General features: G+C 39.4%; 2 protein-coding genes across 2 annotated transcripts in view; both read right to left on the bottom strand.

Annotated features, from left to right (window-relative positions):
* Positions 1-812: 812 nt before the first annotated feature.
* The window catches only part of LOC139465783 (uncharacterized), a 78,027-nt gene continuing 65,810 nt past the window's right edge, over positions 813-13,029 (bottom strand). Inside the window, exon 13 of the mRNA XM_071247692.1 lies at positions 813-4,254. Coding sequence (XP_071103793.1) covers positions 4,126-4,254 — 129 coding nt within the window. The 3' untranslated portion in view covers positions 813-4,125. The remainder of the gene's footprint in view (positions 4,255-13,029) is intronic.
* LOC139465976 (microtubule-associated protein tau-like) lies at positions 9,624-10,793 on the bottom strand. Its single transcript, XM_071247996.1, has one exon. It carries the CDS (start codon positions 10,791-10,793, stop codon positions 9,624-9,626), a length of 1,170 nt encoding a protein of 389 aa, XP_071104097.1.

Below are 13,029 nucleotides of genomic sequence, written 5' to 3'. Positions count from 1 at the left end.
CGTCTAAGGCAGAATCCATTGTACTAAGTCGCCTCCCTTGGGTACGCCAGAAACCTATAATTCGTCTGATCAAGACTTCAGATTCCTGCGGATTGAATGACAAACATGCCAGGGCTGTCACTTGACCACAGTCTTCTGACCTTCACAATTGTCAAATATAAAACTCCAGCCTGTTGGAGAATGCAGTTTAGGCAACATTCAGCAATATTCTGGCCATCCCACAGCAGTCAGTATCAATAAAAATCTTGGCCAGACAAACCAGTGACTGATATTTTGAGCAATGACCTTGACCACCGATCCCTTCAAGTTCAGTCTTCTATCAAGGTAACCCTGAAGATTCAGAGTAGAATAGGTCTTCTGCAACCCCTGCTTTGCCGTAAAAGGCGACTATGCTTATCTTAAGAGGCGACTAACGGCATCGGGTGGTCAGGCTCGCTGACATGGTTGATGCATGTCGTCGATCCCAATTGCGTGGATGGATGCTCATGATGTCGATCACTGGATTGTCTGGTCCAGACTCGATTCTCTACAGACCGCCGTCATATAGCTGGAATATTGCTGACTGTGGTGTTAAACAACAAACCAACCAACCAACCTAATTAGTAGGTCGATGCCCATGATGTAAATCATCGGATTGTCTGGTCCAGACTCGATCATTTACAGGCCGCCGTCATTTTGCTGGAATATTGCTGATTGCAGCATAACAAAAAACAAACTTATGTCAAGTATAGATTACTTGCACCAATTCTATCCCAGAATCCCAAAGGGGAAGACAACCCTAGGACTCGCGGTAATGACAACACAACATGGCATGATAAGAATGATGTTTATTGGCCAGTGTAGCTACAGCTGCACCCATGCAGGGGTGCTTGATGTGTACATCTTGCATCACACTGACCACACATGTAGCACAAGGTCAAGGACAACACAACGGGTGGTTATAGTCAGCCAATCACAGAGCGGAAAGGGGAGGTAACTCTGTCAAGACACTAAGCCTTAATCTAGATTCTGAAGAGCCAGGACACATGACAACTGATGCTTAATGAGAGAATGAGAACGTTTACAGAACAATAACCTGAAATGATAAAATATCTGAGCACTGACATCTCTGTAGGTTTGAAATATAAATACTTAAAGTTATAATAAATTATGGTGTTTTAGTATTATGCAATATGTAACAATGCTGATTTATCTCTCAAAGAGAGTGAGTAAATGAAGTTGGCTTAAAGTCACTTTGAACATTATTTGTCTCTCAACAGAGCATTGATCTGAATATTATGAACATATTCATGAACATATTGAGACATGGAGATGGTTTGATCTGCTATAATGACACAGGAAGACTGCATTATTCCTGTAAACAGTAGTTGAATGACATACAAACACCTGTTGACCTATAGGTATACAAAGATGTCAAACATTTACCTCAATAGCAACTTTGAAAGAAATTTTATATGAAAAGGACATACAAAAGACAAATGCCATTACTAAACATGCATGTTGATGCAACGTTGATAGGAAGATGCCTAAATTTCCTTCACTTTGTCATAAATTATTGAAATATAAAAAACTCAGTGTACACACTTATCAATACACTTATGTTATATTCATTGTTTCCATTAGATAACTTTATGATGAAAATGTTCCTATGTTTACATCCTCTTTTAACAGTTTATGGTACTTGGAAAAAAGTTGTCCTTTTGCGATTGAGGCTAGGGTAAGAAAACAATAATTTTTGGTATTTGGGTCACATTATGGTGCGCGAACTGGCAATAAAAATAAGAGAAGAAAGATTGTAACTTATTTCTATAAAATCAACATTTCATACTGTTACATTACGATTTCAGGCATATTTGCTACAGCTTGCCTACCAACTACTCTCAGCTGCCACAGAACGAGATGACTGTGGCTTTGACAATGAAGGCGTTAGCTTCCTTTGTGCAGAACATGAAGGATAGAATGGAGTATGTTATGTATTCTGTGACGGCGAAGCGGATACTGTGAGCAAAAACTCAAACCCGTAAACCAAAGTTTGAGGAATGGAAAAGAAAATAGAAACTTCAAACAAAATGTCTGCACAGCTCAAAAGAGTTAAAAGTCATCTCTAAAAAGAGTATCATACTAAAAGGTTTTAAAGTGTAAAATTGTAGTTCTCTAAAATAACAAGAAGCACTATTTACTATTATCTGCAGTGGTTCAAAGCATTGTATCTACCATCATAAGTAGGTCCACTAAAACATCAAGGAAAGGAAACATTATGCGATCATAAAACGTTGAATAAATGAAATCTTTCAGAAGAATCATGGCACGCCAAACAAGCACATACAATTACACTAAGATGATTAGTTCTCAATGGATTCCAGTGATGTCAGGGTTTTTTTTCTTGGAGCATTCCATTCTAGAAGTTTTTGAAATATATCTACCATATGTTTTAGATACCTTTCCCATGCCATATTTCATTAACCTTGGAATTATTATTTCATTGAAAATCCTGCTGACAACCCGCTCACCAACTCTTAGGGCCTACCATGACCAGCGCATAACACAGTGCTCAGGTAGGAGTGATTGAGGCACCTGGAAAATATACATACACATGGCTACATGACCATTTACTTCATACTTCAAATTGGCAAGGGTGCATAAACATAACAGAGGTAGAAAAAAATACACTTTTGTTCAGTTGCTCGTAATTAATTGATAGCTGTACAGTGACTGAAAATTACTGTAGAGATGGTGGTAAAAAGGGAAAATTGTAATAAAATTCAACATTTTTATAAATATAACAAAAGAAATTAAAGTACTTTTGTTACAAAAAAGAAAGATGGAAAATAGTTTATTTCTTAATGTAGTGTTCCTATGTTACCCATAACATTTACTGACATACAAATTGTGCATCGTAGACTACATACAGAGGAATTTGTGTATGTGGCATACAAAGTAACAGGTGCAGGAATAATTAACATTAACACTAACAATAATAATCCTAACATAAAACCGTTAACTTAAATTGTTACACAGTTCATAAATTACAAAGATCACAGGTACACTATCTACCTTCTAATGATATTGCCTAACAACATTTTTTTTTAGCCTTTTCTTCAAAATTAGCTATCTTCCACATATAAATGGATCTTTGGAACAAAAACTGTTTTTTTATTATTATTTGAAATACGTAATAATGTAGAGTAGCGTTGGGAATATCAGATAAGATCAGTGGATGGCAACCTCGATATATCTCTATAGACTACAAGCTTCATGATGGAATAAATAGTGGTAATGGGATGGAAATATCCTTAAGTCAATATCATACAATCTTATGGTGAGGTTATACATAAAGCAAATGACTGAGGCTTAAGGCTTTTGATTACACATCATGACAATAGCCTTATGCTGGAATTGGCATGCACACATACACGAGAGACAGTTGTAATCTGAGGACGTGTGTACCCCCACGGAACATTGCTTTCAACACTGATCATGCATGCAGCAAATATACACAATTGTATCATATATATACTAGAGTAGCATTCATATGCGGCAGACAGATGCTGAAGACAGCCGGATGAGCTGGCGGAATCATCTATTAATTAGCACTGAGTCGCTGAAATAAAGCTTCATATTCATACTGGTTTTCTGAACGACAAACCAAACTGGTATAACAAAATTCAGCAAAGACATGTACTTGCTCTGGTTATCTAAACATTTACATTCAAAGTAACATTCTGGCAACGATACAGTTTTTCTGAGTGTATCAAGGCCTGTGTTATACATGTATTAGCACACTACAAAGAGCAGTTGGTTAATTACACAGCCAATTAGTCATTCATGTCCTGCAACATCCTCAACAAAGACCAGTTATTTCAATGACAAATAAAGGTGGCAAAGTAACGTAAAATTATGCAATTGTTGACATTTTTCGAAATACATCTTGCCACTCCCTGTATTTTGACAGGAATTTTCTCCCTTGCACAAAACTAAGGTGAGTTATCTCCCTTTTGCTGAGAGTTATCTCCCTTCATCTACAGACTACAAGGCAATACAAACAGCTTCATCTTCCAACGCATAGCTTTCATCAGTTTGTTCCTTGTCGGAAATGTGCATTCTGGGTTACTTCTGGGTGGAATTTCACTGGCTCCCATCGGTTGTACTCTGAGAGGTGACGCTGTTACTGCGTCGTGAGGAACTGTCGTCATTCATCCCGTGTTTTGTTCTGGCTTTAGCCGTCTCTTTGAAGTTCAGTTTCTGCGTCTCAATCTGCAGGTGATAATGTAATAATTAAGAAACTTGAGCATTTCAGAGTCTAACATCCATCATCAATACTTCAAGGGCCTGTACTTTCCTGGGCAGTACATTCCTCCATCACTCATGAATACATAATACATATGGCCGCTACGCAGTGTAGTAGTGACGCATGTCTACTTTCATTCAGGTTATGAAATGAGGCAGTGAAAAACTCATGGAAGTAAAATAAAGTCCATGAATCATAGGCGGATCCAGAGTGGTGTCAAGGGCATTTTGATATCTTGGACCCCTCCCTTTTACAAATGCTGGATCCCCTTGCATGATTACACTTTGTGCAAACCCTAGTGTTGCCTGATATTGCAATGTGTAGAGTAGATGCCATAAAGGCTTTGGCACATGTAGCATGAGAAATATTGCCAATATTTAATCTGGTTTCCCTCTCAATGAAAGCAGCCCGTGGCATAATTTGTTGACAGCGACTATGTGAGTGAGTGAGTGAGTGAGTATGGTTTTACGCCGCTTTTAGCAATATTCCAGCAATATCACGGCGGGGGACACCAGAAATGAGCTTCACACATTGTACCCATGTCGGGAATCGAACCTGGGTCTTCGGCGTGTCGAGCGAAGACAGCGACTATGTATTTACTGGTGATGGGGGAAGTCATGTATATAAACCATGAACAGGGCAATGCTGAGTTGATTTGAGTGAGTGAGTGAGTTGGTATTTTAACAGTATTCCAGTTATATCGCGGCGTTTCAGCTTAATATGGGAGGAAAGCCCGAAGTGATGCAGGTCTCAGACCTTTTCCACTTCGGTGAAACCTACAAGCACGGGTATGGTGCTGACAAACCTAGAAACATATTCGGGGCAAACCGGGATTCGAACGCAAGTGTCCCTAAGGGACGCAACTCTGCACAGCGAATCGCAGCACCTTAGACGACTGGGCCACCCGTGCCCCCGAGTTGATTTGAAGAATTGAATCTAAAATCCTCAATCAGCAAGCCCAATGACATTGGATGCAGGCTATTTAACACTCAGTCTTCAATCGCATCTGTCTACATTAATATTTGAATGAATGGTGAAACTTTATGACAATAAATGAGTCGACCCAGTGATTGCTTGCATGGGCTGAACAGTCACCCAATCCATATAAGCCTAACAGTTCCTCAATCCACATGAGCTGAACAGTCACCCGATCAACATGAGCTGAACAGTCACCCAATCTACATGATCTGAACTGTCACCCAATCCACATTGTCTGAACAGTCACCCAATCCACATGGGCTGAACAGTCACCCAATCCACAAAAGCTGAACAGTCACCCAATCCACATGAGCTGAACAGTTATCCAATACACACGAGCTGAACAGTCACCCAATCCACACGAGCTGAACAGTCGACCAATCCACATCAGCTGAACAGTCACCCAATCCACATGAGCTGAAGTCACCCAATCCACATGAGCTGAAAAGTCACCCAATCCACAAAAGCTGAACAGTCACCCAATCCACATGAGCTGAAAAGTCCCCCAATCCACATGAGCTGAACAGTCACCCAATCCACATGAGCTGAACAGTCACCCAATCCACATGAGCTGAAGTCACCCAATCCAAATGAGCTGAAAAGTCACCCAATCCACAAAAGCTGAACAGTCACCCAATCCACATGAGCTGAAAAGTCACCCAATCCACATGAGCTGAACAGTCACCCAATCCACATGAGCTGAAAAGTCACCCATGTGTGTGTGTGTGTGTGTGTGTGTGTGTGTGTGTGTGTGCATGTGCATGTGTGTGTGTGTGCATGTGCTTGTGTGTGTGCATGTGCTTTTGTGTGTGTGTGTGTGCGTGTGGTGAGTGCGTGCGTGTGTGTGTGTGTGCTTGTGTGTGTCAGTGCTATAACACCCTTTGTCAATTAGAAAAACAACATAAGCCCTTAACGTTAGTTCTGTCTACAGGCACAATTTGAGTCAAATGTGTGAGGCCGATTCTTTAGATCTTGTTGTTGCATTATTGCTGAAAGCATTAACAAACTTGCTTGTGCACCTATAAGTATTGTGCTGACACCTCAACTCAGGATCAAACTGCATTTCAATCACAGACTGAGCAGCAGAGGTAACCAAACTTGGTAGAACAGAAAAGAGTCAACTCCACCATGACTGTAGGCCATGACATGACTGTTTTGTACTGAGGTACTATTGTACAGTCAGTGTTCATTCAACACTATGAGAGAGCATTGCACCAGTGTAAAGAGAAGTCACTGTATGACGTCTGAGAGGGCCTAGGTTAATAGTCCAGGTGCAGGCAGGTAATAGGACAGTGTTATTCTTTTATCAATATTGACTTTGATGTTTTTCCAGAGAGTAATACAATGGCCTGACTTGCCATGGAGTTTACTATTATTTCTATTCCTGTGAAGACACTATGAAACTTCAAAAAGTTCATATTAATAAGACCAGTGTTTTATGCAACGCACAAATGTGCATCCAGTACGCATAAATGTAGAGAATGGACGCAAAAAAAGAAATTCTGTATCCCGCGTGACGCACAATCATATTCATTGTACCTAAAGTGCATCAAGAGCAGTTATTGGTGTCTGTTATTTGATCCATCAATCATGACCACAGTCCACGAGATCACCGATTCATTAGAGACTCCAGAGTAATTATCTAAAAGTTCAGTGCACGACCCCACTTCATTAGCTTACATGACCCTTGTATCGCCTGCAAGGACAGTTAAAAACTGAACTTTGGGTGTCCCCTAGACCACTACTCATGTAAGTCAAGGTAAAAACCCTGTAAGACAAATCCTTGAAGGCCTGGAGATTGCCTTGTGTAGCATCAGATACCCGACAGCTGACTTAACTGTAATTAACCTATGCATGGAGTTCAGTTGCATTATTCAACAAGGTTGAAACTGGTAAACACCACTTCATATGTTTATTGTTGTCAGCACTTCAGGTGTGTCTGTCAACTATAGAAATCAGTGTAACGTGCAACCATACTCTTTGACTGTAATGATCGATACACCCCATGTGATATACCCTGGTAGACACCCTGATGCTATATATGATACATACACCCTGTTACTATAAGATATATATATATATATATGCACCCTGTTGGTGTTATTAACAGTATCTTTGTTTTATAGCTAAAATGGATAGAATAATTATTAAGCCACCCACATGTTATCAAAAATCAGCAGGCAACTGTAAAATGATAATGCCCTCATATTGCTTGACGATGGGCCATTATCATGCCCATTGTTAGGTGATGTCATAGGGTAGGGATAGGTGACGTCATGTTCAATAGTGACGTCATCTGGTTTGTTGTATGATATTTCCATATTTGTAAAAGTGGGTCAGTGACATTCGTGTTGATTGCAGTAAATGTTTCAAAAACGATATTGTTGTTTCTTTTTATTTGATAACAAATTCCATCCATTTTAGCTATAATAACAGTGATGCTCTTTTTCAGGGCATTGTCATTTGCAAAAGCCCTCGGTCTTTTCAACTGGCCTCCTTCGTCGGGCAGTTAATGGAAGACCTCAGGCTTCTGCAAATGATAATGCCCTGAAAAATAACGTTACTGTTGGAGGAAAGTGAAAAGTGACAAAGTTGTCCATGTTTACAGATACACTGAATGACTACATGGTGCAGAGAAGTTAAGGATGACAACCGGACAGAATCAGGGATTCGTATCCTTGCAGGGACTGCTACAGAATATGAAAGATGAGAAAGTAGAGTAAAACTATGCATTCATTTATTGACAAATGAACATAAGCATAAGCACATATCATTATTAAAAAGCACACACAAAGAGTTTGAAACAGTCGCTATGACATTATTTACTATTTCTATTTTTCGCTATTTCTAACACAAGTCAAGAACTTTCAATGTCTGAGGCATACATTCTGCAGAGAGCAGTGGTCTCTAAGATAGTCACAGGCATAGAGTAAACGACAGTGATGTGAATGGAGAGGGGATGACATTGACCTGAAAAAGAGCTGAGCACTTCCTTCCTTGTCAACACCTGGTGTCACTGATTTTCTGTGATGCATTCAAATAATTTTTACCACTATTTTGCCTATTATTTAATATATTTTTTTATTTAATTTTTTAAATTTAAAAAAAAAAATATTTTGCCTTTTATGCCCTATGAAATATGTTTTGTCATATAATCAAGGCTGGTTATTCACTGGTTATATCATCTAAGTACAAAAAATATTGGATATAACAAAAAGATCATTCTCATTCTCCATTTTTCTCTTGGAAATGTTTACATATATATTGATCTCATTTTGATATATATCTAAATTACTACCGATACATGAGGAAAGGTGGATGCTATACATGTTCCTCCAGGTGGTAGCAAGAGGATGCAGATGAAGAGGGTAGTCACCTAACTGTTGGAATGGAACCATCATCATCTCCTAGAGTCACACACTGTAACAACACACTGCATCAGCCTTGTTACAGGCCTATAATATAAGTCCCTATATGACTCACTACGCACCTCTATCGTATGTTGTGTATGTGATCTTGGCTATATGACCATGTCCTGACCACTTGTTCATCACTTGCTTGATAAAGGTACCTACACTTTTACCGAAATGTCACATTGAGAGATAAAAGAATTTGAAATCCATTAGTCAACTTTTGTCTTCATTGCTACAGCTTCTAAAACGCCACTGAACGATATTTTACAATAGATTAGGCAAAAGCAGAAAAAATACCAAGGAGAGAAGCTAAAGTTACCTTAATTCAAACACTGAATAGTTCTGTTTTTAATTTTCTTTTACACTTTCTTTGTGGAAATAATAATAACATCATTAAAAGTAAGCTATTTGAAAACCAGTTGTCTCATTTATTATAGGGGGTGGGTCAAAGGGTAGTGTCACCAAGATTATGACAGTCTCTAGGGGAGGGTCATAGAAAATAATACACATATTTGGGGTTTGGGCATGAGAAAATGGATATTACATACAAAAATGTAAACTGCTCTTGCATTTTGTCTTTTCAGGGAAGGTAAAAAAAAAATGTACAGGGATATGGGTAGGGTCATCTACAAATATGACAAGCATGAGGGGAGGGTAATTATTTTCAGTACAGTAGTTCATCAAAAACCTCAAACCCACCCCACCCAGTAATAGATGACTTGCTAATTGATCAGTTATTGATTTGGTCTAAACATCCACATTAACTAACAAAGTATCTTTACTCATTGCATAAGATGGTTCTGTGATTTTTGCAGAAGAAAGACAGAAATCTATTCTAGTGAAGAGGTTACATGTACAATAAACAGTATCTACACTGCCACTCTACATTCCTAAAGTGGTAACAAGCACTACCAATCTACATTCCTAAAGTGGTAACAAGCACGTCACAGTGTGGCTCTACCAGTCACTATGTCAACATACTCACACTCGTAGGAATCTAACGAATCAAATGACAAATTTAGTTCTGAAATCCTTTTCTTCTTCTTTGGTTTATTGTCCACCTTAGCTTTTGCCTTCCAGCGGAGGGGATGGTCAGGCATGTTCACCATCCCCCCACCCGGTACGTGATGGAGGTTCTGCAGTGATCCAATCTTGGATCCTGACAGCCAGTTCAGCTTCATGTTTAGGATCTTCTTGTGGCCTCCACCAGGGATGTGGTCGATGTTGTCCAGAGATCCCACCTTTGGCCCAGAGTTCCACTGCAGTTTCTCCTGAAGGAAGATGACATCCCCGCCTCCTGGTCTGTGGTGCACGTTCTCCAGGGATCTGATTCGGGACTCTGCTTGCCAGTTCTGGGAGTATGTTGGGATTCTCAGACCCCCTCCCATGGGCTGGTGATCAACATTATCTAAGGATCCAACTTTTGATTTAATATGATTATAACTCTCTGAGGGCCGCACGACCTCAGCTCCACCAGGTGTGTAGTGTTTGTTTCCGAAAGCTCCTGCATCTCCTATAGCTCCATACCGAGGTGTGACACGGAGCTTTCGTGGAGTTTTTTCTAATGGTTCAAGTGTACGACTACTTGTTGGATCACTAAGACTTCTTCCTGTCCTCTGAGCAAAGTCAATATTGTCCAGGGATCCTATCTTTGCCTTGGCCTCCCATTTAAGTTTACGACTGACAATCTGTTTATCACCTCCTCGAGGTGTATGCTCAAAGTTCTCCCAGGATCCAATCTTAGAATCTGATGTCCACCCTAGGTCAATGGGAGGCAGGAGACTGCTGTTATCATGGTCCCCGAGCACTCTATGGCGCTGTGAATACTTCCAATCTGGTTTAATGGATCGGAATTTTACTTCTGACGAATAATCCATGTGAGCAAGTGGTGCATTATGGGAGTTCAGCTTACTCACTGGTTTTAACTTCCTTGGATATTTCTCTACCACAACATATTTCCCATCATTCCGTCGCTTGACAGACACATACGGAACTGTGTCATTCTTAGAGTATTTCCCTTGTGATAAATAGTCACTCTTCCGAACAGGGCCAAACTTCCACCGGCTCTCTGAATCAGAGACCAATGGAATGACACGTATCGGCCTCTTTGTCATGATGAAACACCAGCTTAGAATTTCCCCTTAAGAAGTAGCATCAAGAATATGAAGTATTCAGGTGATAAGTGCTCTCCATAACTTTCAGCAACCCTCGCCATCCTCTATTTGCTGCAGAGACACAGTATGGACATGCTTGCATTATGTTGTTTTATCCGTGCTTGTATGTTTTGAAAACTGACGAATGTTGACACTGATACCCATGCAGGAGTCAATAGGAAATTCAATGAGAAATAAATCCATGTTCCCTAAGACTAGGCTGATTTAAAAAAATCTGCTTCAAAGATAGTTACCAAAATTGACGTCCTGACAAAATCCACTTATTCGACATGTCATGATGGCACAGAGACGACAATATGTCTGTCCTATAGAAATCCTTTTGAGCTGTGTCCTGAAGATGGCCTCCAACATCAAAGTTTAATCAACAGCAATTGACTAGCAGTGATCCTGTATTGTCAATATTAACTTTACCATTCACAACAAGGTGTGACAGTCTCTGAGCCTTCCGCGTCTGCTAGTATGGTCAACTCACTACTGCTTCTGTGGTCAACTCACGGCTGCTACTGTGCGTCTGCTCTCACCAATCACCTGCTCAACCAAGCATGTATCAGATCCGGGAAATCTGTGTCGTTAAGTCACTCTCTGCCTCAGTTCCTCCTCTGGCTCCACAAGATCCCATAATCAATAAGATTAAAATACAAAAGAGCCATTTCAGTAATCTCTGCCCTAGAAACGCTTCTTGTAAAACCCACTGATCCAGCTGTGAGAAAACTTAGTTCATTTATAGTGCTCTTATCTGAAAACTTTCAATTGAGTCTGACCCACATTGAGTAGGGGTGAACGTCAGAGAAATGGTACACTAACCGTCTGAGTGGAGTATTTGCCAACCTATTACAGCAAGGCAAACAGTGATTAGAGATATACACCCTATACATCATGTCGTTCAATATAATACCTATTTTGTTCAGTTGAATGGCATTTTGATTTCGCTATCAAACTCAAACATTGCCCTCTTGACAGTTAGGGCCTCCATTAAATGGCCAACAAAAGAGTGTTTATTTACAACAAAGCCTTTCTTTCGTATCCAAGACACTGGCAACTATTTGACAGTTACCGGGTGTGGAGAATCACTATACAAATAATACCTCATGCCTATATCTACCTTTGTATATCTACCTTTGTATATCCTTGTCTACATTTGTATATCTATATCTCCCTATGTTCAAACCTCTGCCTTCTCTTCTCTACATTTATTGAAAGGGCAATATTCCTACACATATGTAAAAGCGTCTCTGGGTCAAATCCAGTAAATTAATACATGTAAAGGTGAGAAAGGTTTTGTTGAAGCTACGCCAGATTTTGTCACAAGTTAAAGGTCATATCTATTACACTTAGTTCCCTGGCCAAACATTTCATATCATTTAATTCCTGGAGATCAACATAAGATATGAAAAGATCGTTGATAATTTGGTATCTTAAGAAAGTGGACGATAGATTCGTGTGTTCTTGACTGCACATGTAGTTCTCATAATCTCTGACCTTGATCATGACGTCTCGTCTTTCATACATTGGCTGTCACACAGTGAACACTGAACAAAATAGCAGTAGCTCGAAGCTTAATGTCCAAGCCCATGGGATCGTGATACGGTCTTAATCATAGAATGATTGCTTATCAGCCTGGGATCTACGTAAAGTATAATTATCAAAGTATGTTTTAAGAAATTACCTCCACTAATCATTACATGTTATTTAGGATTTTCAAAGAACTCTTTAGAGCAAAAAGGAATTGTCATCAGCATTATTGTTAAGGGCAAAACACACTTACAGACAAAAAAATACTATCCCCATTTCTACATTATGTCAATTTGAATCTTTGATTGTGACTGGGTATCTGTTTGCTTTGTGAAGGAGAAGAACAAAAGATTGGTAAAAAATACCAACAAAAGTGTTTTCAATCAAAAACACCATTTTTCTACATTTTTTTAACAAAAAAATTTGGTGCAAAATCACAATAAAAAAAATGGTTTGCTTTGACTTCAACAAAACATTAAGGAACCTTGTCAGTTCTCAAGTTCCAACGAAACAGATTGTTCTTATATATTTTGACTCAATATTTACTAAAGTAAAGATACTTTTGATCAAACAGGAGTGATTATTGCCGCCTGGAGTAGCACCTGACAGTTATAAAGTTGAGAATAGAGGTAGCCAAGTTACCCTGTGTGTACACAGAGCTTTC

The sequence above is a fragment of the Haliotis cracherodii genome, unplaced genomic scaffold (genome assembly GCF_022045235.1).
Source record: "Haliotis cracherodii isolate W230 unplaced genomic scaffold, xgHalCrac1.p SCAF_18, whole genome shotgun sequence".
NCBI lineage: Eukaryota > Metazoa > Mollusca > Gastropoda > Lepetellida > Haliotidae > Haliotis > Haliotis cracherodii.
This window is presented reverse-complemented; position numbering and strand designations above follow the sequence as displayed.

Bases quoted from the DNA above. Each gene is read 5' to 3' on its own strand.
- LOC139465976 (XM_071247996.1), bottom strand. From the start codon at position 10,793: ATGACAAAGAGGCCGATACGTGTCATTCCATTGGTCTCTGATTCAGAG.